General features: G+C 32.3%; 1 protein-coding gene across 1 annotated transcript; it reads right to left on the bottom strand.

Annotated features, from left to right (window-relative positions):
- Positions 1-6,340: 6,340 nt before the first annotated feature.
- LOC108913433 (neprilysin-2-like) lies at positions 6,341-27,320 on the bottom strand. The gene is made up of 8 exons (XM_018718985.1): positions 26,796-27,320; positions 23,104-23,262; positions 22,770-22,984; positions 18,057-18,215; positions 17,130-17,358; positions 11,846-12,014; positions 7,070-7,260; positions 6,341-6,683 (listed from the first exon to the last, which is right to left on the bottom strand). The coding sequence occupies exons 1-8, from the start codon at positions 27,318-27,320 to the stop codon at positions 6,348-6,350; spliced, it is 1,983 nt and encodes a 660-aa protein (XP_018574501.1). The 3' UTR covers positions 6,341-6,347.
- Between the last annotated feature and the right edge of the window lie 531 nt (positions 27,321-27,851).

Below are 27,851 nucleotides of genomic sequence, written 5' to 3'. Positions count from 1 at the left end.
ATGACACTGATATATTCGGATTCTACATAATTTTCTACAAATTTTCGTACCTAAACTTTATATTACGTTCATTTTCAAACTTTCTACAAAATTTTCCTAATATATGAGAATTTAACCAAATTATGCTATTTAGCTTAATTCTGTCTCTAATATTGTTCCACAACATTGATATTTAGTTATTTTCACTATTCTGAACAGTTTTATCCTGTATTAATTAACTAATGACTGAAATGTTTTCAGGTTCACCGTTCTTTGACAATTAATAATGTTTATACACTACTTGGAATGTAAATTGGGATTTAAATACAGTCTTGTATGAATAGAAGATCTTTTTAACACAACACTGGCCATTTTCATCTGAGAAATACCTTTTACACAATAAATTTTACACAGTGTTGAGTGATGGGTTTGACAATTCAAAAATCGCTATATGAAGTTATACTCTATTTTTGAGTCCACTTATAAATATAGACTAAAGGTATGATGAACTTTAGTTATAGTCTTAGTTTATTGCATGGATTTAATTTATAAGTGCAACTCCGACAATCTACCTGTCAAAATTTTAAATTTTTCAAAATTCCCCAAACCAATGCTCCTATATAATAAATAACTTTACAAAATTGTACTTGGTTGTACATTTTAACTTTCTACTATGTATTGCTTTCTTCAGCTTATTTAATTTAAAATTTTCCAGTATTTAGTTTATTTTGACAGATTGATGTTATCATATAACAATTTTGCCTTTTTTATGTATTAAAACTTATTCTATATGTTAATTTGAATCCTTCATTTTCTCATATACAGGGTGATACACAACTTATCCAAAAAAATTTGGGAATAGATGCAGCATGAGAAATGGAATCAATATTGTAAAAAAAATTTGTAAAATCCTTATAGTTTCCGAGAAAAAAAATATTGAAGTTATAATAACATTCAACCACTACATAGCTGGACAACTGTAGTCTCTAGCGTCATTCACCACGTGGCTTCAGCGACTCCGAATACTGAATTCGGATTTTGCAATCGTCGTTGCGATATTTACGTTGTCTGTGGTGTTTTAGTAGTTAGTGTCAAAAATGGGTAGTTAGTGTCAAAAATTGTTTGCGTGTACTCGGAGTTGATGGATAATTTATGGTGAAGCATTTGTGTTATGGGGAAACAAGACAACATATGTGTTAGTTCGTAGAAACTGTGTACAACGGATCCAAATGTGGTTACACATTGGTGAATAAAATATTGAACAGTTGTAGTAACATCGGGTATGTCAAATTATTTTATTATTTAAAATACAAATTAATTTTATTAATTAATAAAGGCAAAAGCAGTTGAATTTGCCGATATAAAATAAGTGCGATAAAATTCTATTTACATATTTCTTTCCTTGCGAAAGTTTTTGTCCGTTTTTATCACACTGCCATGCCGGTCGCATTGTGCCAGGTCAGGTTTTACAGTGGACCAGTTTCCAGTGCCGAGCAGAAGTGTATTTTTAAATCATTTTCGAACTGCCCTTTTTGATTTTTTCTTTACAAAATTATATTTGTAAGGGTCCCCTGTACATCCAGAATTTTTTTTTTGGATAAGTTCTGAATCACCCTGTATAGTATCGCACATCACTGCTGTCAGAGTCCTCTATTTTTCTAATGTGAATATGTCACAATTTTCAAAATTTCGTTATATTGTTATGTAACGTTATCGGCTTATAATATCACAACAATAGGTTTTATAGAAACATGATTTGTATTGTTTATTAATGTATCGTTTGTTTAATTTAAAATTGAATAGTTTCAGTAAAAATTTAAATATTTTTTTATTTTTAATTTTTTTTATGACCAAATTATTTTATGGTTTTTCCAAAGCAATAGATTTCATTGTTATTTTTCAAGTTAGGGATTCCATCATACTATTTAAATTTTTTTTTAGTAAGAGCAATTTTGAAATATTTTCGCACATAAAAGTTTCTATCGTGATGAAAAAATTGTGTTAAATCTAATAGTTTTTCAAATTAAAATAAAGTATCGGTATATATAGATTGATTTATAAAAGACAAATAAGAATTGAAAAAGATATACTTATTTTCTGTCACAAAAAAGTTAAATTTGACGCATGCGTAGTATCTCCTCAAATTTAGAGCTATAATTTTAAAAACAATGGGCAATTAAAAATGATTTACGTATTTGCTTTTTTAAGTATCGCCAAAAATGTTTCCATAACTTGAATTTTTTTGTCACAATTTTGGGGAAATTTGTAATAAACCTTATAAAATAATCTACACTTTTATTTTTGAATTTTTTCTAAATGTTATGAAAAGTGAATTAGTATTAGTGAGCAGTGACGCTTATTGCTGACTACCCCGTCTGTACTGTATATACTTACTTTACTATACTGAAGGTCATAAAGATTTGAATACTTGTAATTGAAAAAAATTTATGTGTAATAATGGTAACAGAATCGTAGAAAATTTTATTATACCTATAAGAGTAAAAGTTTTATTGTTCAATATTATACTACCCTGGGAATAAGCTGAAGCATATTTTCATCATTTCAGCTGTAATCTCTTTTCTACGAAGGATACTTAACTTGTACATCTACAAATATGAACTTCTTCTCAACCTTTAATGAAACTAGTTGAGTAAAGTTATTACCAGACTGTTGTAGACATAATATACCCCTAGGGTGCTTCGTTTGCAACGAAAATATTTTTTTATTACTCATGGGGGATAAGCCCTATCTTTTCGTTTGCTTTTTAGGTCGGTAAAGAGCTGTTTGTCTACTTTATTTATTTGCGTGCGGTAATCACATTTATCACTCGCGAATTGACAATAAAGCACGCAGAATTTAAATACCTATACACTCGAAAATATTATTTTTAAAAAGTGACTTTAGATGACAATTGATATTTATGTCAACTTAAACTGGAGATTTCATCGCATTCGTAATAAAAAATAGTATGTGCAATTCGCCGGTTGTCTATTGCCAACTTGAGTTGTCTATTGTCCGCTCTCGTGGACAATAGACAACTTATTGCACAATATACTATTTCTTCGCCCCAATTGTTCTAAATATTGGGAAAAAAATTCTTACCAAATTTCAGCTTTTAATTTTAAGTAGGTACTCACTATTTGATTTTAAAATTTTCCTATTCATTTAACACGTAAACCTATTTTTTTTTAATTATCTATATCTCAGCTGCATTTCACGTTATTTTATTGTCCATAGGCCACAATTGTTTCACTGCTAAAAAATCGTAAAGTTAATTTTTTATCGATTTTTGCATTTTTCTCATAAATGAATAGACTTGCAGCAAAAACGTAAATGACAATTTTACAGGAAATTAAATTTCTATAAAAAATATCCTCAGTCTGTAAGCTTAGTATTTTATACAGCAAATTTAAATTCCAATAAAAATGCCATTTACGTTTTTGCTGTAAATCTAGTTATTTATGAGAAAAATGCAAAAATCTATAAAAATTAACTTTAAGATTTTTTTAACAGTGAAACCGTTCAAGTCAGATCCTATTATACTATGGGACAATAAAATAACGTGAAACGCAACTGAGATATTGAAAAGAAAAACGTAGGTTTACGTGTTAAATGCAAAAGAAAATTTTAAAAATCAAATAGCGATTACTTAAAATTTGAAATAAGAACTGAAATTTGGTGATTTTTTTTTTCCAATGTTTAGAACAATATTTCGTCAATATAGCGAGTAAAAAAGCACCCTAAACCCACACGTAATGATTCCCGAGTGCCCATGAATCCTCAGTATTTGACTATTCGTGAATACTATTTCCGAGAACCGAATATTGAATACATATAGAAAAGCGATGAATACGAATACTGAATACGGTGAAATAAGTTTCCGATACTTTAATACTCATTACACAAATATTCTAACGATTACTTCTTATGAATACATGGTACTTGAGTAATATCCAGTTCTGTTTGCACCTCATCTAACTTTAAGCTTATAAGGAGGCACCACCGTTTTGATAGTGACTTCTTCAAATAGCTTCGAGCTTCTGCGATATCAAGACGTTTTCTGAGTTTGCAATGTCTAATTAGTAGTCCTATTGGTCTTTACTTTGGTTCAGTCCGCTGTCAGTTTCTTCAGTGGCCCTTCTAAGAATTTTTGGGTTTGCCTTTTGCTACCATTTTGGGATTTCTTCATCTTTCGCCTGTTCTTAACATAACACAGTTATGCCGCAAGATGATTTAGATCCTGTAGAGCTGTAGATGAGCTTACTATGGCAAACGCATCAACCTTCTGATAATCCTTTTGTCCTAGTGCCCAGGTTAGAGTCACATAATTTTGACTTACTAGCTTAAAACATTGACATAACCTCGCATTATTATTAGATCTGACATAAGTTGATTGGATATAGCTCTGCCTATCTGTTGGATTAAGTGACAATTCGTTGAAGCCTTACATTCCTCTTATTCCCTTTTTGCAAAGTACCTGATATATCACAATTCCGATAACAGTGCCTGTCTTTGAGATCACTTTAAAATTATTTTGAAATATATACTTCTGGGTTAGTTTCGAACAGCTTTTGGTTTACTTCACACCACCTCTGTTGCAGTTGGTGGGTGTCTTTGCTATAGTCTATAAAAAAGAACCCTTAAGAGAAGAAGTGATTTTGAATATTTTCAGATACAGTGCTGGAAGTAAAGGATATATTTAATCAGGACATTCAACTTTCTCATTATGGTGGAATGGAAGTGGGAGATTCATGTAACATTGTAGATAGAATCAAATTATATCTGATGGTTGATGCGGTATATTTTTTTTTTCAGAAATGTTTTATGTACTGTGATAAATGAACTGTGACTGCACAGTTGATTCGATCTAAAGCGCAGCGGTGCGTTTCGTAAGTTAAAAAATAAAATATATTTACACACGGTGCTTTCACTAACGATTCTATATATAATATCTGCCTCCAAAGCCTCAGTCGTTGTAAACATAAATTTGATTGAATGAGAACACACCTCGCACAAAGAGAAAAGCGCGACAACAAAAAAATTATATAACTTTGTCACACAATTACCGATAAAAAGTGGCATTGGATTGATTTATTTTGTCTGCCGGGATGAACAATGCCAGGACTATATTTTTACGGCCCACCTGCCTTTGAATTTGAATATGCTCACAAAAAATGCTAGTATAATCCTGAAAATGCCAGGAGATTATTAGATTGATAACAAAACCCTTTCTCCAACAGATCGATACGAAACGTGAAGCTCATTTACCTGCTAATATCCATAACTATTCAAATTGAATTGTACAGGTAATGTTTGCATTATAACGACGAAGTATGTAATAAAGTACTCGTATTATTAAAACTGAAAGAGATTCTCTCCGAAACGGTATACTTTTATAGCCCAGTAGCTTTGTTTAGCTGAGAAATAATTTTTCAAAATTAATTTTTTTTTATCAAAATAAAGTAATTTCTCGTGGAAAATTTTTCATAAAGTTCACTTTACTAAGCACTAATGAATAAAATTCGACACAAAAATGTGTATTTAACTAGTGTCTGTTTCTGTTCCACTATAGCAACTGTAGCAGCAGATAATGGGTTTAAATATTAAAACTAATTAATTGTACTGAGAAGGAAGTAAACAAGCCGCTCTTCGAGCAAGAGAATCAATCATATGGGTTGTAGGTTAAATTCCAAGAGAATGGAAGTTGCTGTTATGTTGTTATGGACGACTTCAATAAAGACTGCAGGAATATAAGCTGGAGTTTTCGGATTGAGATTTACACAACAAAATGTACCTAGTCTTCCTTACAGGAATTTTCGTGAATGGTTGACATAAAGACTGAAGAGGAGGATACTTGATACACGAATGAAAACTTATTTACACATCCTCTTATCGTCAAGTTGTAGTAAATCTAGACAGGATCTGCTCAAAACTTAATGGGGCTGTTCAAGATTGCTAAATGAATTGGCAACCGTCTATAGGGTCAGGATATGTTAGGTAGGTGCCAAGGGGGAGACACTGCAGAAAATGAAGATGAACTTACAAAAAAGAAACTTTCCTAGGCTCAAAGCCAACATCTGATATTCCTTATGCTGACTTAAACATACTTTCAAAAGTACTCTACGAAGAACACCGTAAATAAATTTAAGGCCAAGATAGACTCATGTAAAGGAAAAATTGATTATTTACGCTATATATAACTAAGGAAATGAGAGCGAGTAATTTCATACTTTTGATACTGTAAGTTGAGGAAGCACCTCTACAATATGATTCACTAATGATCAAATTAGGAAATATGTCTTCAATTTTTGTTAACATAACAACTTTATTCAAACAATTATTACACAAACACATGGCTGAATTATCTATCAAATAAAACACTTCTTCTCAGGATTCATTCCAGATCCGACGGGACAGGCAAAGTCTTTGGCGAAGTCGTCCAAATTCTGCAAAGGTCCATTAACTTGAAACTGAGGCGGAGACCATTGACAATCAGCTGATGATGTATTCATAGTCGTAGCAGAATATTTTGCGCAGTGACGGATGGCTGACGATATCCAGAACAATTGGTAGGGAGAGTACTCCAAGCCAGGAAGACGTGGCTCTACCCCATTTTGTTGAACCAATATGGAGTAACTGTCGTAGGCGATTTTCATGCCGATCGAATCCGCCTTGGCCTCGTCTTTTGCATTTTTTTGGTCCAACTGAAACTAGAACCTAGATAAACTTGCTAAAATGTTTTTAACAATTATTTCTTCATCTGTGGCAACTTAATAACTGATTTTGGCCTTCTCTGTGTCTGGTAAAATTGCAAAAGTCAGATGCAGAAAATAATTATTTATTCTACGAAGTGAGAAATTGTAAAATGTATTTTAACGTAACCTTGATCTTATTGTTTTAATAATTTATAAATTTGCCAAAATGTAATTACCAATGTGAAAGAAACAAAAATCACTGTTTCAAACAAAATTACTGGCGACGTGGCTTTATGGACACTCTGTATTTATCCATATCCAGCTTATGCTGAAGGAATGACAGACAAACTTCTAACATAATGTACGCTTATACATACAACCATAAACATACGTACGCGCTTATTCGAGTTCCCAATCTCGAAGTCCATCGACGAGCGGCTTCTCGATACTCCGGAAGAATGTGGACCGTCCACCATAAGTATGTGCGACATCTCCTTGGCCATTATGGAACCCACCGAGCCATAGTTCATGTACTTCGGCCGGTCGCGGTGGTAATAAACGCCACCGAATATGCCCGCGGGGAACCCTGAGGCATACACCGAATTCATCGGTAGATATTAAATTTAATTTTAATTAATTGTTTAGAAAATCTAAGACATTAGATTAAATTTAGACCAGCACCTTCAATTTAGAAAAAAATGTGTGTGAATAAGGAAATCAATTTAATTTTTCCTTCTTTGAAGTTTAAAATTAAATTTTCATTAATTGTTTAGGAAATCTAAGACATTAGATTAAATTTAGACCAGCACCTTCAATTTAGAAAAAAATGTGTTTATGAAAAAAAACAAATGTAAGAAAGAATAGTTATCTTAGTAAGCTCCTCTATAATATTCTTTCCAATGACACTCCTGAATCGTTATTTTCTAATAGAGACAAACTATTTATTTTCTCGCAACTGTTTCTGAAATAGGGACAGGCACATTTTGTGTGAAATTTTCGTATAATATAGCTTGAAAATTTGAAGAAATCTACAATTTATGGATAGTAATATAAAAATTGTAAAAATAATCCCAATGAAAATGCAGAAATTTCCAAAATAGTCTTCTTGTAGAACAAACTTTTATTTGTGTGCCAAGCTGTCTGTAGAAGGATCATTTTCTACCATTAGCTTGTTTGCAACAAAAACAAAGTCGGTAATACTTTTCTTTTTTTTTAAACACTCATCGAATTTACAGCTCAACTACTTGAATTTGTATAGTATTCTTGTTTATAGATAACACAGACCCACAAACAAAAATCGAAAAGTCCTTTTTCCGAGACTAGGCGACCTTTATATTTTTGGGGTCGCTGATTACGATTCCGGTGTTCATATGACCCTACACATCTAGATTAAGGTCAAACATATTAACTCGAATGATACAATTTTTTTGACCCCGGATTTTGAAAGAGCGGTAAATTTTACGTCCGAGCACGCTTCGACCTGTTAGTCGAACCGACCACTGAAGGTCATTTGCAGGTCATCTAGAGGTTAATTCCTTCTTTTTATCTCTCGGCTAGGAATGGGTCTCGAACCAGTTGACCTTTGTGTTTTTAGGGTCGCTGATCACGATCCCGGTGTCCATATGACCCCATCACGTCTAGATCAAGGTCAAATGAAGGTCAAACACACTCGAATGATACAATTTTTTTCACCACGGATTTTGAGAGAGCGGAAAATTTTACGTCCGAATACGCCTGACCACCGAAAGTAATTTGCAGGTCATCTAGAGGTCAAATCCTTCTTCTGATCTCTCGGCTGATATATCGGCTAAGAAGCGAAACATTGTATATATTATATTTATGAAAGTTCAGGGAATTAATCTCTCCCTCACGGAAAAATTTTCATTTCATGAAATCACACTCACAGTCCAAAATAAGAAATCAGATAAGTGTTCAGTTTCGCCCTTACGGTTAGGAACAACATGGAAATAGCTGGTTTTTATCCTCTCTAGGGTGATTAAATATCGTGTGTTCCCTTATCATTAGGCTTATTTTGTGATTGTAGGATTTCGTAATTACTTTATTCACTCATTGTGTTAAGAAGCGTGTCTGGCTGAAACATCTTCTGTTTCTAGGTTTCAAAGCGTATAAGTCTCTTGCTTATTGAGTGTTGGGATTATGAGGGATTTCAGGGTTATGGGTTATAGAGTTCTGGGGTTATGATGTACACGGTTAAGAAACGTTTTTAGCTTAATCTTCTAAAGAAGTTTAGTTTCGGGATTCAAACGCGTAAAAGTTATGCTTTTTAGGTAATCTGAAAAATTATGGCACTTGAATTACGATGTTTGACCTTCATCTGACCCTGAAATAGACTCTCAAAGCCAGTTCCAAGATAACCAGTTGATGGTCCCCGAGATTTCCCACAACTTTTGTAGAGGTCATTAATCCGATATCTTGCTTCCTATACGAGATATCATCCGGGATACTAAAAACGAGGATTCAAACTACAGATGACTTGAAAATAACCAGCGTATTCGGACGTAAAATTTTTCAATCTTTCAGAAAAAAAATCGAGTTAATGTATTTGACCTTTATTTGACCTTGATCTAAACGTGATAGGCTCATATTGCACCGGGATCGTGATCAGCGACCCCAAAAACATAAAGGTCACCTAGTCATCTGATTTCTGTTTGTGAGCATGTGTAATTATTAGTAAAGGATTAAAGATTAATTATAAAATATATAATTATAATTTTTCCCCTACTTATACTGTCCCGTAGGTTTATTTATTGCTATTATTTTGTTTTATACTGTGACTCTAACAAAATATTATAAACATATTTTTCCCGTTGTAAACAAGAATGTAACTCCGGGCATATGCCCGGAGTATATTTAGGTAAAATATATACATTTATTTTAATGCTACCTCCAATTCCAATAGGTAATTTTAATATTTGATGTACCTATATCCAATTATTTACGTAATGTTGTAATTATGTTGTAGTTCTTAAACTACACCTAATAGGTTACAATTTACAATTGAATACTGTAAATAAGTAAATTATATACTTTTTTATTCTTAATGTGTTCATTGTTAGTAATATTGCATTTATTTGTTACCATTTTATCCCATAATTAGTTAAACAATAAGCCAGGAATAACGTGTCTATGGTACAACTTGGGGCCCTCAATTTTTAATCCGGGCAAATCAGACCAAAACAAATAAAAAAATAATAATTGTTCTTTTTTCAGTTTTTCGCTTATATCTCCGAAAATAAGCCTCTATTCGACATGAGATATACTTATCGATTTTGTTCCCGAAGAAATTTGCTATAAGGATATGCATTTGTGAAAGCTCCCAATTTTTTTTACATTACAACATTAGTTGTGAAGAAAAAATATGCAAAATTTTCAGAATTAAATAAAAAGAACGAATTTGACTGAAATTCGATGAAACTACAGGAAAAAATATACGCGATCCGGGCCAACAATTTCAAAATAGCGACCTACTGCAAAATTATAAAGTTAAAAATGGGAGCGCGTATATCTTCTACCCATGTCAAGATATCGAAATTGGGTAAAAAAAATCGAATATTGTCTCGCGTTTGCGTAAATTTCAGATTTTTAAATTACAAAGTAGAAAAGTTATTAACAAAAAAAAAGATGGTAACTAGGGTCCTTATCTCGGAGGTTTTTTAATAAACAGATTTCAAACCAATTACATCAAATAGTGCTTAAAAAAAACAAGAATTTAAAAAAGTGTCTCGGTCCGACCAATAGGAGCCGATAATTTATTTTTTAACGGTATTCTGGCAGTTCTATTTAATATTTTGTAATAAACTTGGGCTCGTTGAAAAGTAAAAGACTTCCTTTATACGCTGAATTTTTTTTTGATTGGATCCAATTTCAGTCAAATTCGTTCTTTTTATTTAATGCTGAAAATTTTTTTCTTCCCCGTAATTTTGCAATGTAAAAAAATTTTTGCCAGCTTTCACAAATGCCTGTCCTTTGTAGCAAAATACCTCATGTCGATTAGAGGATATAAGCGAGAAACTGAAAAAAAGAGCAATTATTATTTTTTTTCTTTTATTATAAACAATATGACACTCGACCTCTACAAATATACAAATTTAGGCTTTTATTCTGTGTATTTTTTACTTAATTTTAAGCCCATAAAATTTAAGTTAGGCCCGATTTTTGAGAAAAAAATCTAATTCGTCCGGACAATTGGCCAAAATTCTTCATATATTTGACACATTTGTATTTAACGGATGTTTGACGAGTGATTAAATCGCCTAGACTAGAGAATCCTATACTATCACTTATGGCCTTGTTCACTATTTTAAAAATATATTAAAAAGTGCTTATTTTTAGGTCACCTTGTAATACATTTTTACTCTTTTAAAAGTATTATAAGAAATACTTTTTGCAAATATACCATGGTTTCCAACATTTTATATTGTTTTATATAAACAATTTATTGTTCCGAGGAATGTATGTAACAAATCTCTGTTTATCTTTTAATCAGTTTCGTATATTTTAGTAGATTTAGATGGTAATAAACACCGGCGAATATGCCGCTAAGTAATCCAGGGTGATTTACAGTTAAGTTATTCATAATATGCAAGTTATAGGAAGCGGAGACGATCCGGGAAGAATTATTTCCAAGCGCTGTAATAGATTATCGTAAACTATATCTCATACTTTCAGCGATATAATTTTTCTTATTTATCTTATAAACGGTTTTTTATAAAAATAAAATGTTAACGCCAGTACGGAAAAAACATATATTCTATAATTGGTTCTCGTTTTACTCTATTGCTCAGTCATTATTTTTTCTAAAAATATTTTTTTCTAGCACCCAAACTACCCTACCCGACAACTATTACACAAATTTGTTTCCTTCCTAGAGTAAAAAAAAGTTATTACGATAACAATCTTCCGTGGGAAGACATATGAGTGAGTGTTTTCCAGGTTCTATTTTCTTTTCTGGATGTAGAATACACTCGTATATTGAATATCAAGTACATTTTTTTAATCAATTGTAATTCTTTTAACAAACATTCAAATTCATAAAAGGAATAAATAATATTTTGTGAATTTTTAGTGTAACATACATATTTTCTCAAATACTTTTTAAAATTGTTATCAAAAGCATGTTGAGTTTATTAATAACCTCTAATAATACTTACTCATTACGTTTTCCTTCGCGGAGTAATAAACATAGATCCCGGTGACAAAGCTGCTTTGCCCTAGCCAATTCTCCTTAACTGTTTTTCTCAGCTTTCCAAATGTCATGTTTAAGCTGATAAAATCCAAATTTAGGACCGACTGTAACAGTTTGTCTTCATCGACCTTTGCCTAAAAAACATAATTTCCCCACATATATCGATAAGAAAATCCATTTTAGAACATACAACGTATCATTTGGCAAATACTACAAAATTTGATTATTATTTGATAAATATAGTGTGTATAGTAAAATTTGGTGTTAAAAATACAAAAATTGCACACAAATAACAAAAATTTTCATGCAAATGTACTTCGAAAACGTTTCACGTTTTTTCAGACACTTCATCAGCCGAATGAATAATAATATTTAACCGCAGACAAAGTATAATTTATTTTAACGTTATTTATTACTATTTACCCGCAATCAAATGATCAACTCTGCACTGTTTAAATTTAAGCAGAATCGGATCCTGATCCGAAAACAACAGAGGCTAGCCTCCGCTGCTCAAGCTCTATGAATCTGCCATGACGAAGCCACAACGAATCGAACTATGTGACCTTGTGTAAAGGTATTTAGCGTCTATGGAGGAGAATAGCCTCCGGTGTATTTTGGATGGCCTATAAATAGACACAGAATAACCGAATATGTTGGAGAAGGTATGTGAAGTGTCTTTGCTTAGTGTAAGTGTATAACCTTGTTATTTATTTGGCGAAGTGTTTGACGATGGCATAGTGAATTTTTATATTTTCATTTTTAAGTTTCTGTGTGACATTATGAAAAAGCATATATATCAAGCAAGAAAGAGATGCAATTGTTAGAGACTACTTTTTGTCAGGAGCAAAAGATGCTGTTGCAAAAAGATGATATCAGTTACATTATCCTGATTTACAAAAACCGAATAATATAAGAAAATGTTTATAAGATTGGTGCAACATTTAAGAAGTTATGGGAGCTTTAAACGTTAATAATCTAATATTGGATGGAGTCAAACCCAGAGAGTGGAAAAACCAAATATTTTAAACGCCATGGAATAGGATCCTGGTACCAGTTCTCGAAGATTGGCCACAAGATTTCAAGTATGTAATATGACTGTATGGAAAATTATCAGATTATATCTATACATCAGAAAATACCGGCGTCGTAACTAATTGTAAGACGTGTGAATTTCTGCAAAATGGTATAGGAAAAAAAAAAGATGAAGCAGACTTTTAACTCAACTGTATTGAAGTATGCTTGGACAACAATGAAACAAATTTTGGACATGTCAGGATTGAGAAAACAAACTTATGATACTTACATGTTCTAAAGGTCAAAGGTAACCTTCGTATATTACCTATATTGTAACCAGATATTGCCAAATTGAGAAATATATGTTCTAGATGTATATGGTCGAAAATAGTAAAAGTTGTTTTTACAAATTCCAAGGGCTTCACAATATGCAAATAATTCAACGTGGAAGAGATGGGGTACACGAATAGTAAACAAATTTATTCCATACTTTTCTTTCACAGGGTTATTAATTTTACATTTAAATACAAAATGAAGCAGAAAATAAATAAACTTTTTATATACCGAAGGCAAAACTGAAGAAACAATTGACTTGCTTAAACCAATGAACCTAGTAAGGTTTCAATTATTTCAAATAGATGATATCATTATTTATTATATTGTAAACTATTACTACCAAAAATTAAGAACAAAACCATTTAAATTTTCCATTCCATATATAGACCAAGCAAATTAATTAATTTTTACTCGAAAAAAGTCCTATCCGCGAGATTATTGTAAAATTGTCTAAAGGAACATAATACAAGACATCTCTCGTCTCGTGAGTCAAAAACTTTTATTAGCTAACGTTTCTATTTAAACAAATAAGTGAGGAAAACAGTTTTTTGTTATTGCAAAAAAACAAGAAAAGTGCCCATTTTTAATTTGTTTATAACTATCGCATTTATTGAGGGTTTTGTCATACTTCAAAAGTATGACAAAAGTGGGCGCTGTAGGTGCAATAGTTTTCGCACAATTCTATTTGTTTATAGCGGAGGCTCCAAAAGTTATGAACTTTAAGCCTCTGTACAGGCGTTTATTTTCAATCAAACATTATTCTGAAAGCGTAATTGTAATCTTAAAGACGCAATTAAGCGACGTATTAAAAAATATCACTGTTTTTTTGACATTAACATTCTCAAATTGTGCATTAAAAAGCCGTGCGTTTTTCGCTTATAAACAATTTGAATAACATTGTTGCTATTTATGCTATCTAACCGAAAATAGATGCAATGGATAGCTGGCAAAAAAAATACAGTTTTAAAATAAAAAAAAGTACTTTCTACGACCAACAGGAGCCAAAATAATATATATTTTTTTAAAATTGTAGCGCAATTGTTTACAAATATTAAGACTTCAATTTTTCGCAAAATAAAGTTTACGACGTAAACTACGATTTCCCGTGAATTGCATTGAAAAATGTGGAAAATTAACGACTCACGAGCCCTTTAAAGAGAAGGTACTCGATAAGTAAACCGTCCGGCGGCCGGCGGCGGAGTGGTGGGGGTTTATTAACCGATTTTAATTTAAGAAGTCTCATTTTGTAGATAATTTTACTTCCTATAAGCTGTCTGTGAGTCACTTTTCGCCAAAATTGATGGTTTTCCCTGCAAAGTGAAAAAACTGTTTTCCTCACTTATTTGTTTAAATAGAAAAGTTAGCTAATAAAAGTTTTTGACTCACGAGACGAGATATGTCTTGTATTATGTTCCTTTAGACAATAATCTCGAGAATAGGACTTTTTTCGAGTTTCTCTTTTATTTTCGCTAATTTTCCTGGTGTAATAATAGCAGAAATCAAAGTAAAGGTAAGATCATATGAAGAATAAGAAAACTTCTAACTACACCTTCCTACATTGAATTTGGACAGAAATCTTTATTTACAATTTTAATTCTTCTTTGCAAAATTCATGTACCTATTTTCCTCACTTCATCACTTTTTAATTTTGAAGTTTCTTAGAAGTTTTGCTGTCAGTTGCGGGTAGTTATTTGCTTTGCTTGCCTGATAAAAATCCTTTCACCACAGAAACAAATGATTCCCAGGCTGCTAGCTCAAGGGGATTGAATTTTGATTTGAAACGTCGTCTTTCAAGACTTTTCAGATATAAGGACCTACAAATATGCCTTCTTTTATTTTGGCATGACACAGATTGGAAGACATAGTGTTCAGGTATTCAAAGGCGTCACTTGTTTTGTCAGGGGACTTAAAAAAATTGCGATAAAAATGCGATGGAAAAAATTGGAAGACATATTCGATTTCAGCAGGAAATATCTGTTAGGAATCATATATGTTTCAGAACAACATAAAACACGTTTCAAAGTCCTGATCGTGATACATTTTATTTTTTCATATTCTCGTCAAACTTTATAAAAAAATCTGGAAGCAGATTGGAATTTAGGAGGTGAAATTCTACAAGAATCACCTCCAAATGTTTGTATTACAAAGATCATGTCGACCAGTGTACTCAATAATGTTCATTTCATCTTACTTTTTCTACTTATGGTGTTCAAAATGTTCTTCATCTATTCCTTCAAGTTTTCTCTATATTTCCTTAAGGTTTTTTTCTTTATATCCATTATTATTTCTATTCAATGAAGCCATGTTCTTTATCCTTTGTCTATTTTCTCTAACAAGTGTTCATTTTGTTCTGATCTAATCACCATACTTAATCGTAAGACAATTTCTTTAACATTTCTTTCAGATGACTTCAATATATATTTCCTTTCTCACAATTCTTTATCTTTGCTATCTCGTCTTTTTGTCATTCCCGTAGTTCTTGCTTCTCCGAATGAATAAATCTTTTCTCATTCCTGACGTCGCAGATATAATCAGATTCGAGTTAGTAAACCGGTTGTGTCACAATCAATTCAAGTTGCGACTGTAAATGGTGAAACACTTTCATCTTCCGTTGTCTTCGAGCACGGGTCTCGGCGAATTTATATGCAGGGGAGGTGTTAATTTGCATGGTTTCATGGAGTGGCTCATGCCGCTTGGGTAAAATTTGATAAAATTTTATTACCGCGTTACTACTACTATAAACATTTATGAACCGTAATGTATTTATTATGTAGGTGGCGTGATACAAGTTGATGCTCCAGGGGCTGGCAATTATGTCAAAATTTAAAGTGTTAATTTATACCAGGTGGTTAAAGAAAAAATTCCCTTCTGGATTATTTTGGGAAACGTAGTCTAGTCCTAAGTCTAACTTGGTCTGGAGTTTAGTGCTAAGTGAAAAATTAATAAATTTTTATTTAAATCTGTTTAATGTTTACATTATTATTGACATAAGGTAACAGAAACATTATCTTGATTTTTTCCTTTTGATATGATAAGACTAACTGTTAACACAGCCCAATGTGAGAAATGCTATACGTTATATGCAGAGGCATATATTTGTTGACAGTTCCCTGGAATATTAACACAAAAATCATCTAAAACGACCCAAATTGCCGGAAATGTAGTTTTAGAGTTTCTCCTGAAGAAGAGTGGTAACCAGTACGGAAACTATTCAACCATTCTTGAAACCTAGAACTTTATACAATACGAGGTCTCCTCACAAACTAGAATTAAAAAAAAACTTTATAAGGCCTTCAACAAATTAATTGGTTTCTCTCAGCATAAGTGTTAATCGAAATTAATCGAGAATGCTTACGTTGTTCCTAGAATGATCTTCGAATCGCTTTTCCTTTATGTGCTTTATTTCTGCCTCTCTTTAGATTCCAGCAATAGTTTGCTAACATATTCTTGCCTCAAACACCTTGATATCTTTGTTCAAATTCATTCAAGTCCTGGTGCATTCTTTCTCCTTGTTCTTCACTAAAAGCTCCCAGATATACTGGGAATCAATCAAGATATGTTTACCATATTCTTTCGTGCCACATATATACAATAAATATTTACAACTCTTCCCCCTTATTTCACCATTTCTAGAAATCCTAAATTGAATTTGACTTTCTATTTGCAACAGAAATTTAAAGCGCATTTTCAGGACCTGTTGGTTCTAATAAAATAAATAGGCCACCCTTGACAAGAACATTAAAGCAGTTTTAAAATAACTTGACGCTATGAGAATATGTGTTCTTTTTTATATAAAAAATGACATGACTGGCGAAGGTACTTATTGGTACTTAATATTTGCTATTTAACTTTAATTTGATAGGCCTACAGTAATCAAGTACATATTTACATTTACTTACTACGTCATACGCCTGGTTCTCCCAATGAATCTCCATCAGATCATTATTTGAACCGATGTCCACCATGTTGTTCAAAATATTTTCAACAACCTTGTCGTCTAGTCCATACTCCCTTTTCATAACGATTTTAAGCTGCGTCTTGATATTCGCTGTCATTTCTTCTACGTCTCTCTTTGTATTTTCATTGAAGAAATTCTCTATATACGCTGCAGACACAACGGAATCCATCCTAAAATGTTTGTAAATCGATCTTATATAAAGAAAGGGTGAGATATTAATTTCAGTTCTTCCAAATTGGATTAATAACAAAAGAGAGTTATTATTAAGGTACAAGATCAGTAAATTAGTTTTTACAAATGAAGATGAGAAAGTATTTTATTCTTGTTTCAGATTACGCTTTCCTATTTTTGAAAGTTGCCGCTAGTAATAGCGCTTTTCGTTCAAAAGGTACAAAATGTGCAGAATGTACATCACAAGAATCAGTTCTTATTTTTTTTGTCTCTTTCATTAGAAACGGGAGATACGCTTCTCATTTTATTGTTTATACTTATTCAGTTTGATACAACCTTTTTTGAGGATATAGACAAAAAATAAACTATGTTGTAAGTGTATAAACAATGAAATGTGACATAAAAAAGCAGTTCTTATATGCAGATATTTAACAAATACCTTTTGTAACGTCTAAAGAATGTCACACAAATAAAGTGTACTGACCACGTTTTTACTTGAAAATCTGTGACAATTTATCTAATGATGGACAACATTAAGTAGGTTGGAAATTTTCCTCAATGTTTTTGGTTACATTGAGTACATAAGGGGATTGCTTCTATCTCAGTACCAAAAATGTAAATAGTTTAAAATAAATAAATTAAATTCAACGTGTAATGAGGATGGATATCTGCTTCCATTCATCTAAGATCGACTTACCGTTCTCGAGTGGCTTGGATGCATGTCATCCAACGGGGTTCCTTTACAATTTCCCCATACAGTTTTTCCAGGTAATCGTAAGCTTTGTCCAATAGCTTTGCAGGTAGGTAATGGATAAGATGTTGCAGCGTATGCCAGGCAATGAAGTTGGCCACTGTTCTGGAATATACGAGTACTATTGAATGGACTGAGATTAAACATGGACATGACCATTCGAATGGATCTTGAAATTCGAATGTATGATTTATTTATACTGTAGATTATAAATACAGGGTGATTCAGAACTAATAAAAAAAAATAAAAATTCTGGATGTACAAGGGACTTACAAATACAATTTTGTAAAGAAAAAATCAAAAAAGGGCAGTTCGAAAATGATTTAAAAATACACTTCTGCACGGGACTGGAAACTGGTCCACTGTAAAACCTGACCTCGCACAATGCGACTGGAATGGCGGTGTGATAATTGTATAGCACCTATTTTTTATCGGCAAATTCAACTGCTTTTATCTTTATTAATTAATAAAATTAATTTATGTTTTTAAATAATAAAATGATTTAACATACCCGATGTTACAACGACAGTTGTTCAAAATTTTATCCACCAACGTGTAAACACATTTGAGTCCATCTTACTAAGTTTATACAAACTAAGACAAATGTTTTGCTTCACCATAACACAAATGCTTCAATATAATACAAATGTTGTCTAATAAATTAAAACGATATCCATCAACTCCGAATTGCTATACACGCAAACCATTTTTGACATTAACTACGAAAAAACTAATTGTAAACACCACAGATAACAGGTAAACACTATCCCAACGACGACTGCAAAATGGATGTCAGTATTCGGAGTCGCTGAGGCCACGTGGCTCCCACGTGTATTGTGCATGACGCTAGAGACTACAGTTGTCCAGCTATGTAGTGGTTGAATGTACTATAACTTCAATAATTTTTTTCTCGGAAACTACATGTAAGGATCATACAAAATTTTTTTACGATATTGACTCCATTTCTCATGCCGCATCTATTCCTAATTTTTTTTTAATAAGTTGTGAATCACCCTGTATATCTAGGTGTACTTCATTTTCATTTTACTGTGTGGATCTGTATAAATAATCAATATTCTACGGATGAAAATTGCTTAAATGAATTACCCTTCGACCTTATATTTTTCGAGGCGAAATTAATTTCTATAGATTTCTTGTCTTTTGAGTTAGATATGGGCCATAGATATCGAGTAAAATAAATAATTTTTACTTTAAATGAAATGAGATTTCCCTTTGTATTTTGATTTTATGTAATTATTAGTCTTATTCTTATCTATAAAATCATCCTTGCAAATATACAGGGTGGCCCTATTAAAACACCCCATGCACCTGAAATATTTACAATGCTACAGTTTTTTCCGGAAAACTCCAAAACAGGTCGATTTTGGTTTCAAGGGGGACATATTTTGATCACAAATTCATGGATTTAGGATCATCCCCCTGAACGGGGTGTCAACGCCTTCAAGAAAGTGTAAATGGGGGGAGGGAGGTGGGTTAAGTGGCACGTCATTTTAAAGGTATTTCAATTCTCTTTTCAAACGTGTTGAAATTTTTTTGTTCTGCCTTAAAAATAATGTAAAAACCTGTTGGAGGTGTCGGTGAAATAAATCGAAAAAAACTTTAACACCCTGTGATATTTAATATTCTTAGGGGCTGCCGCCCCGTTTAGAGGGATGACCCTACATCCATGTATATATGATCAAAAGTTGTCCCCCTTGAAAGCAAAATCGACCTGTTTCGAGGTTTTCCGGAAAAACTTGTAGTCCAAAAATTGATAATAACGGAGTTAAAGGGTATCAAAGTTGAAAAAATAAATTCGAACTAATTGCCTGAACATTCGTATCCGAGGGATTTTTGGGGTGAGAAATTTTGCCACAACCGACCATTAGGATGCATTTAAACTGCCAAAACTTTTTTGTGCTACGGTGTATTTCACTTTGGGCTGGAAAAGTCTTTTCCTCCAACTTTTCTGCTCAAAAATGGTATACCTTTATTATCTTAAAGATAACAGTTAACCGTTTTCAACAAAAAAGCATTTAAATTTGTAAATCCTTAAAAAAGTTATTTTCAAGTCCACTGATAAACGAAATTAGGAGCAATCGTTTATTTGCAACAAATATGCCTTTAGAGGAAACAGTGCATTTACAATTTTAAATTTCGTTTATTTAACAATTTTCCTGCAAACAGAATTGACAGAATAAAAAACATATTTTCTAAAAACAATCTAATCAATCTAAATTAATCTAAACAATATAACCAATTTAAACAATCTAAAAATCTAAAAAAATAACTAATTATTATTATTGCCCTGTCTCAAAAGATATGTTTTTCAATGGAAAAATATATTCTGTACCCTCTAATCACTTTGATAACCTGTAAGTCCGTTATTTTCAATTTTTGGACTAAGGCAAGTTTACTTAAATGGACTTATTTTGAGCCGTATTGTATCTGGTGCAGCGTTGTACAGGCCCTTTAGAGACTCCCTGTATATTTAAATTTCATAAGAGACAAAAATTATTAAAAAGCAAATTTTGTATTTAAAAATGTAACAATCATAGGCTTTATGAAAAAGCGATGTGGTAATCAAACGGGCGAGAAAAAACTACCACTCTTTACAGCATTATCGTACATATTCTAGTAATATAATACAATCAAATAAATAAGGATGCATACAAAGAAATCATTAGATCGAGAGGGCATATTTCAGTAGGCGTTGACTTTTGTATATATGTAGATAAATTGGTCCATATTGACATATTTTCAATTAAGGAAAGTGTGGTTTTACGTCGAAGAACTTTATATACGTCCTTTCTATACAGGGTGTTCCATGATGAATGAGTTATACAGTAACTGTTGTATTGGAGACCTTTTGCCAAAATTGCCTTAATAAATTGTTACTGGTTTGCGATATACAGGGCGTTAAATTTCAAATTTATTCCTTAATCATCTTGAACCAAAACGGCATAGAAAATTTTTTATAATGAAAAATTCGAATCTGAAGTTAATTTTTAGATGTCTTGTAGAGAATGCTAGTTAAGCACTGTTGCATTTTTATGCAAAGCCTTACGTGGATTTTAAGTAAAGTATGTTGATTATTTTTAAGGGAAAACCATATATTTGCTCGATATCGATAAACCGCTTCGGTTTCGATATTCCCTATTTTAGATTCGATGTCAGCGCGTGGTTTCCGACCACTAATGATATAATTTCGGCATTAACCCGTTCCCAGTTTTTAAATCCTATTATTTTGATGCCCACAATCTACATTTGACCGTGTCGAGAAAATATTGTACATTCAAAGTTATTACAGAAGACTTAATCATTGTGTTAAAAAAAATGTTGCATAAATGTAATTGAATGTTCAATAATTTCTCGTTGTTTTTTCGTTAAAAAAATGCTTTAAAAAGAATAATAAAAAACTTGTCACTGAAAGTATTGTCCATTGATAGCCTCTACTTTTTCCCATCTTTCTGGCATCATTTTAATCCACGTCGGAAAAACTACACGTCTTTTGAGGCTATGCAAGAGTCGACCCAGTCTTTGGCATCTTCATAAGAATGGAAGTGCTGCTCAAAAAGGTCTTGTGTCATAGATCGGAACAAGTGATAATCGAAAGGAACAATGTCTGGTGAATATGGCGGGTGGACTTCCCATTTAAGTGCTTCCAAGTAGGTTTTCATCGGTATTGCAACATGTGGTCGTTGTCATACTGCAAAATAAGTTTGTCGTGTTTCTGCTCGTATAGCGGTCGTTTTTCCTTCAGTGGTCGGTTCAATTGCAATTCATTCGGTTTAAGCAGCTCATAATATACTATACCCAGCTGATACAGTTGGGACCATGGGTATTCGGTTTTGCCAACAATGTTGGCGGGCTTACCTCACGATTTTCTGCGCTTAGGATTGTCGTAGCGTATCTATTTTTCATCGCCAGTCACGATGGTGTGCAAAAAAACATCCCTTTTCTGCAGCTGAAGCAGCTGTTCACACTTACAAAGACACCATTTGGCATATCTCGGCTTCAACTCGTACGACACCCAATGTCCTTGATTTTAAATCACTATTAATGCTTTCAAATGTTTCGAAACTGTTGTGTGATCAACTTCTAATAACTCTGCAAGTTCAGCTAGCGTCTGACATGAGTCTTCATGAAGTAATGCGTATAATCCTTCATCTTCAGAACGTTCTTTATCTTCAACATTAAAATCATTATTATTTGAAGCTTCTAAACCAATATCTGCATGTTGTTTGCGACAGAGCCATAGTCGCCATAAGTCTCAACAAGAACTCTTGCATGCTTCAGCTGCATTCCCCATAAATACTACTATTCAGCTTGGTTATAGTACTTTCTTAGATGCTTTGACATCTTAAACTACACGCATGAAGTTCTGGTAGTGCCATCTGCTGGAAAACAGCGAGAACTTCTTCAACGTCCCTATAATTTTTATTTCATTTATTAGCCAATGCAATTAACTAACTTTCCACCCAAAATATGGTGGAAAGGTATTAAATAATGTCCATCCCGCCTATCAAACTTGTTTTACGATCAAATTTACAAAACCACCGCCTCTATTAGTTCACATTAACGCTTAAATAGATAAAAATGGACCATGTTTTTGAAAACTAAATATAAAAAAAATTTAGAAGTGTAAATTCTCAGTACCTGCTTGAGGAAGTCTTCAGGATTCTCATAAGCGCACCTAAATAAAGTGGTTCACTCACAACTATTGTATCATCATCTGTTATGCTTTCCGCGGGAAAGAGGATGCCGCTTAGGTAATCCTTCCAAGATATGTACGGGTACATGTGTTGCAATTCTGACAGGCTGTAAAGATCATATAATCCAGTTCTGTTCCTCTCGACAGATTCTTCATACTTCTAAAAAGGAAATTGAATGCCATAAAAATTATTTTTCACCAAAAACCATTACTTGAACCTTTAGAAGTAATTAGGAAATGCCATGTATCTAAATTTAGGAATGAGATAAAACTGCTTGCCTTTGCGAGTCTTAAAAGCAAGTCGATGACTTCATTTGAATCCTTACGCGCAATGTTTCCATCTATACCAAAAACCTGTGCTACATCTACCATGTAGTCCAAGTACATTGCTCTAGTTTTGTTTTCTATATTTGGAGGACTATAGGCAACGCCGTGTATCTAAAATCAAAATAAATGTGATTATACAGAACAGAGGGTTTCCTATTTAAATGTTGAATCATATTCTTTGTAAATATAGCAATAATTTTTAAATTTTTAAATGCGATGCTGCCTTATACTTACAAGTAGCAAAAAAAATTAAGACAGTAAGAAAATTTCTAATTTTTTTTAGTGATTTTTGAAAAGCTGTAACTGCATGAATAATGGTCGTATCGAGAAAGAAAAGCTTTTTGAAGCTTGAAGAGAAGATTCTAGTTTTGAAATCTTGATATGAGAAATTTTTTGAGTCTCTCTCGGTTCAATTAAAAGAAATACTTAATGCAAAGCAAAAATTTTACAAATTTCCTTTTTCTTTCAAAACTGCCCATGGGCTGAGAAATTTTTTTTCTGGCTTAATCAATGCTAGTGTCTTCAGTTTCAATGTTTTTTTCTATACGATTATTTTTCATTGATATCGTGAAAAGTCACCTTTTCTATCATCACATGAACTAAACTTTTTTTTATACTCAGTATTAATTTGAAAAGTGCAAAAAAATTATTTTTTTTGCTGTTTTGGAAAATCAACAACTGCTCTGCAAATATTGCGAAAAATACCAATGTTTGTAGGTTTTTTTTAGCTAAATATATGCCCATGAAGCTTGTAAATTTTATAATCGATCCGTCAAACCGTTTTTATTTCCTAAATCGTTTTATAAAAAATTACAGGATCATTTACTGTACTGTTTATTAAAATAAGTTAATGATGATTAAAATGAAAAAAAAAAACATTTCTGCGTTTTTTATCACAATTTCGCATTAAATACCTAATAAACATCAAATATGAAAAAAATCAAAATTTTGATTGAAATTGAATTGAATTGATTGATTGAAAAATTCAATTCTGTCTAATTTTTCAAAATTTTTTGTCTCATCATTTTCACAATTCACATTTCAATTTCAATTCAATTCAATTTCACAATTTCAAAAAAATTTATTTTTTGAAATTTACAAAATCAATTTTGAAATTTTGAAATTTTTTCATTTCGAAATATTCAGAAAATTATAAGTACTGAATCATTTTCTGTTCAGTCCTGATGCGATTTTTTTCTTCGCATGCCTATTTCATCGAGTTAAAATTAATTGCTGTAATTTAAGTTGATAGGTAGTGAATCTTCATACATTTTTTTACATGCATCAGTATACGATTTATTTATTGAAACTTCTCATGACTTAAAAACCAGTTTTTTTCAAAACTAACCATTTTTGAATAAAAATGATCTTTAATTTTATTAACAAAATTTTTTTTTAATTTTTTTTTTTCGATATTTGATGAATATTGAACACGAAATTGTGAGAAAAATAACGTAAAAAATTTTAGTAAGTAGTTTTCGCAATATTTGCAAAGTAGTCGTTGATTTTCCAAAACAGCAGAAAAAGTCATTTTTGCACTTTTTCAAATTAATACTAAGTATAAAATTTTGTTCTAGAACATACCAAAGGGCATTTGAAGAAAATTGAATGAAATTTGCAAAACCCACCTTTTGTTCGCTGTACGATCATGAGATATCAATGATAAAAAAAAGGTGACTTTTCAGTCAATAGTTGATACCTCAATGAGAAATAATCGTACAGAAAATTAAAAAAAAAGCTGTCCTTGGGCAGTTTTGAAAAAAATATTATAAAATTTTTGCATACAATTACTTCAGTTGCTATTTGAAATAGTAATATGGGACAAAGACTTTTAGAGCCGTTTCGGAAAAATATTTTACCAATTTTGATGTTCTCTATTAATTTAAACGAGCGACTTTAGGTAGAGGCAAGTTCAGTTTTATCGTCTTTCTTGATTCCAAGAATATTTACATGTACACGATCATATTTTACCCCCTTTAACTTTTTTATTTTTTGAGTTAGACAAAAATAGTTATGATAAAAGTTGTAGGGAATGTTTCTATGAGTTTAATGAATTTATAAAAATAGAAATTATACAGGGCGTTCCAAAGATACGAACCAAACTTATGTTTTTTAAATGGAACACCCTGTATATTATTGGATTTTCGAAATATCTGCCTCTGCCTGATTCCTACAATGTATATATGTATGTATGTTGTAGGTTTACGTAATAATTTGCTCAATATTCTGATTTGAAAGACTGAATCTCGCCATGAAAAATAAATATTAAAATCGCTATGTAGAATAAATATGTTTTCATAGAACTGAAATTTGACCCACGTAACACTATTTTCCGCACACCTTTAAAAATGGTGTATAACTTTTATAGCGTTGATGAAATGATGATGAAAAAAAATGATATAATGATACAAATATAAACCATATTGTTATCGCCTGGTACAAAAATTATATGGAAATGACACTAATAGGTGGCGCGAGTTTTGCCAAATAATGCTAAATAGACATTTACAAAATGAAGAATTTATAGGTTCGTAATGCTGCTATTGCTAACAACTATTACTACTTCTTCTACTGTTACTACTACAATTACTATTACTAGCGTCAACGGTACTACTACTACTATTACCACTGCCATCATGTTTGATATTGTTATTGTTTGTAAGTGGCGTTTTTAATAGAAGGAATTCACATCACTGGGCGTCAGAATATCCACACCAATATATCTCTATTCAGAGGCAAAATAGGTCCAGTACTTTATGTCTTTGATGGACTGAAATACAGTAACTTCTCAGAAGAGAAATATGTAATTTGATAAATGCTCTGATGTGCAAAATATTGTCTGGCAGCAAGACGGCGCTTCAGCACACAGAACAAATGTCGTTAAGCAGCATCTAGGCAATACTTATATTGACTGGATAAGTGCCAACGGTACAATTTTGTGGCTTTCCCGAAGTCCAGACTTAACCCCCTATGGATTTTTGTCTCAGGGATACTCTAAAGAATAGAGTATAATCAAGAGAGAACAAATAATGTAAATCACCTGAAAGAAATATATCTCAGAAAATCCGCATTTTAAATGAATCTGGTCAAGTCAATAATTTTAAGAGAAATTTAATTAAAAGGTATAATCTTTGTCTTGCACATAATAGGAGCAATTACTGAAAATTTATAATTACTACTACTTATTTAAAATAGAGCATAAATATCTAATATTATAATTTTATTTTCCATAGCAATTTCTACATTGCCCATTGCGAGATTCAGTCTTTCAAAGCAGAATATTGAGCAAATTGTTAAGTAAACCCACAACATATATATATATATATATATATATTGTTGGAATCAGGAAAAAGCAGAGATTACGAAAATCGAATAATATACAGGGTGTTCCATTAAAAAAAACATAAGTTTGGTGCGCATCTTTGAAACGCCCTGTATAAATTCTATTTTCATAAACTCGTTAAACTCACAGAAAGATTCCCTACAACTTTTATCCTAACTATTTTTGTTCAACTCAAAAAATAAAAAAGTTAAGAGGGGTAAAATGTTATATGAATAACCCTGTACAAGATATATTAGAACGCTCTGTACGAATGCCGAGAAGTGTTTTTACTGCATTACTAAACTTGATCTTAAATACTTACCCCTAAAATATGCTGTGTTTCATTATATCTGTTCTTATCCACAGTTACTCGAAAGAACAAATCAGCATTAACCCCTATTTTTCTAAGTCTGTGCATTGCTTTTTGCCAATTGAACTGATCTTCTTTCCAGTGATTCCCTTTTAGTGAAGGCCACCCACCAATACGTTTAAAGACACTCCTGATCCATGCCAGTCCTTCCTCTTCTATCTTAGTCTCGTTCATGCAAGTTCTGTAGAATTTTTTAGCTTGTTGGAAGGCGGCTCTATCTTCGATATATATGGGCTGTTCCAATATGTTTCTGATATTGACCTGGATCTCCTTTTCGGCAGCGACCTTCGTGGACTGTTCTCCGGGTTTCTCCTGGTCGTTTCCTCGCAAGAACTTGCCACAGGAAAACAGGTAGAAGTCCTCGCAAGGGTCTATGTCAGAATCGATGTAATCGAGGAGTTTCATGGAGGTTCGGACGCATGTGGCAGTTGTGCATACTTTAATTTTGTCTGAAAATTGTATCTGCATAAGAGTCATTAAAATGTAACGCTTTAAATGTCAACAACGAAATGTTACTCGTCAAAGAGGAGTTTCACAGCGAGTAGTGTGGAAATTTGCTTTTTAATAACTTTGTCTATAAATTATGAGATGTGACAACAATGCATACCGCAGTTCTCAAGTGTATATGCGCTGCGACTATCTCGTGACGTTGTTTGTATGCAAATTAAAAAAAAGTTAAAAAATCAGTTTTCACGACTGAATTTGAGAAAACAAACTTATAAGATGTGTTTCTAGAGGTCAAAGATAGCTTATTTATAAATATGAGCCCCTTCCAAAGTTACACCCTATATACAATGTGTCCCACTTTTCATGGAGCCACCCTGATATCTCGCTCACCTTATGTCCGAATATTTGGAACTTTGGTGGTGAATATACAGGTTGTTACAAATTCGCTTTCACTACAGGGATCTCGGAAACGGTAAGAGATACGAAGAAGCTTAAATGGGGCCAAAGTTGCGGAACCAAGGGATCAACATTATGCCTCTAACATGATTAGTTTTCGAAAAA

The sequence above is a fragment of the Anoplophora glabripennis genome, unplaced genomic scaffold, assembly GCF_000390285.2.
Source record: "Anoplophora glabripennis isolate ALB-LARVAE unplaced genomic scaffold, Agla_2.0 scaffold521, whole genome shotgun sequence".
Classification (NCBI taxonomy): Eukaryota; Metazoa; Arthropoda; class Insecta; order Coleoptera; family Cerambycidae; genus Anoplophora; species Anoplophora glabripennis.
Note: the sequence above shows the minus strand (reverse complement) of the source record. Positions and strands in the feature narration are given on the sequence as shown.

What these genes read in the sequence shown, in the direction of transcription:
- LOC108913433 (XM_018718985.1), bottom strand. Translation starts at nt 27,320, where the DNA reads ATGACTCTTATGCAGATACAATTTTCAGACAAAATTAAAGTATGCACA. An exon ending in AAACACAGCATATTTTAGGG is followed by an intron (nt 23,263 to 26,795) that starts GTAAGTATTTAA and finishes TTTTGATTTTAG; the next exon opens with ATACACGGCGTTGCCTATAG. An exon ending in TTGGGAACTCGAATAAGCGC is followed by an intron (nt 6,684 to 7,069) that starts GTACGTATGTTT and finishes TTCTAGTTTCAG; the next exon opens with TTGGACCAAAAAAATGCAAA.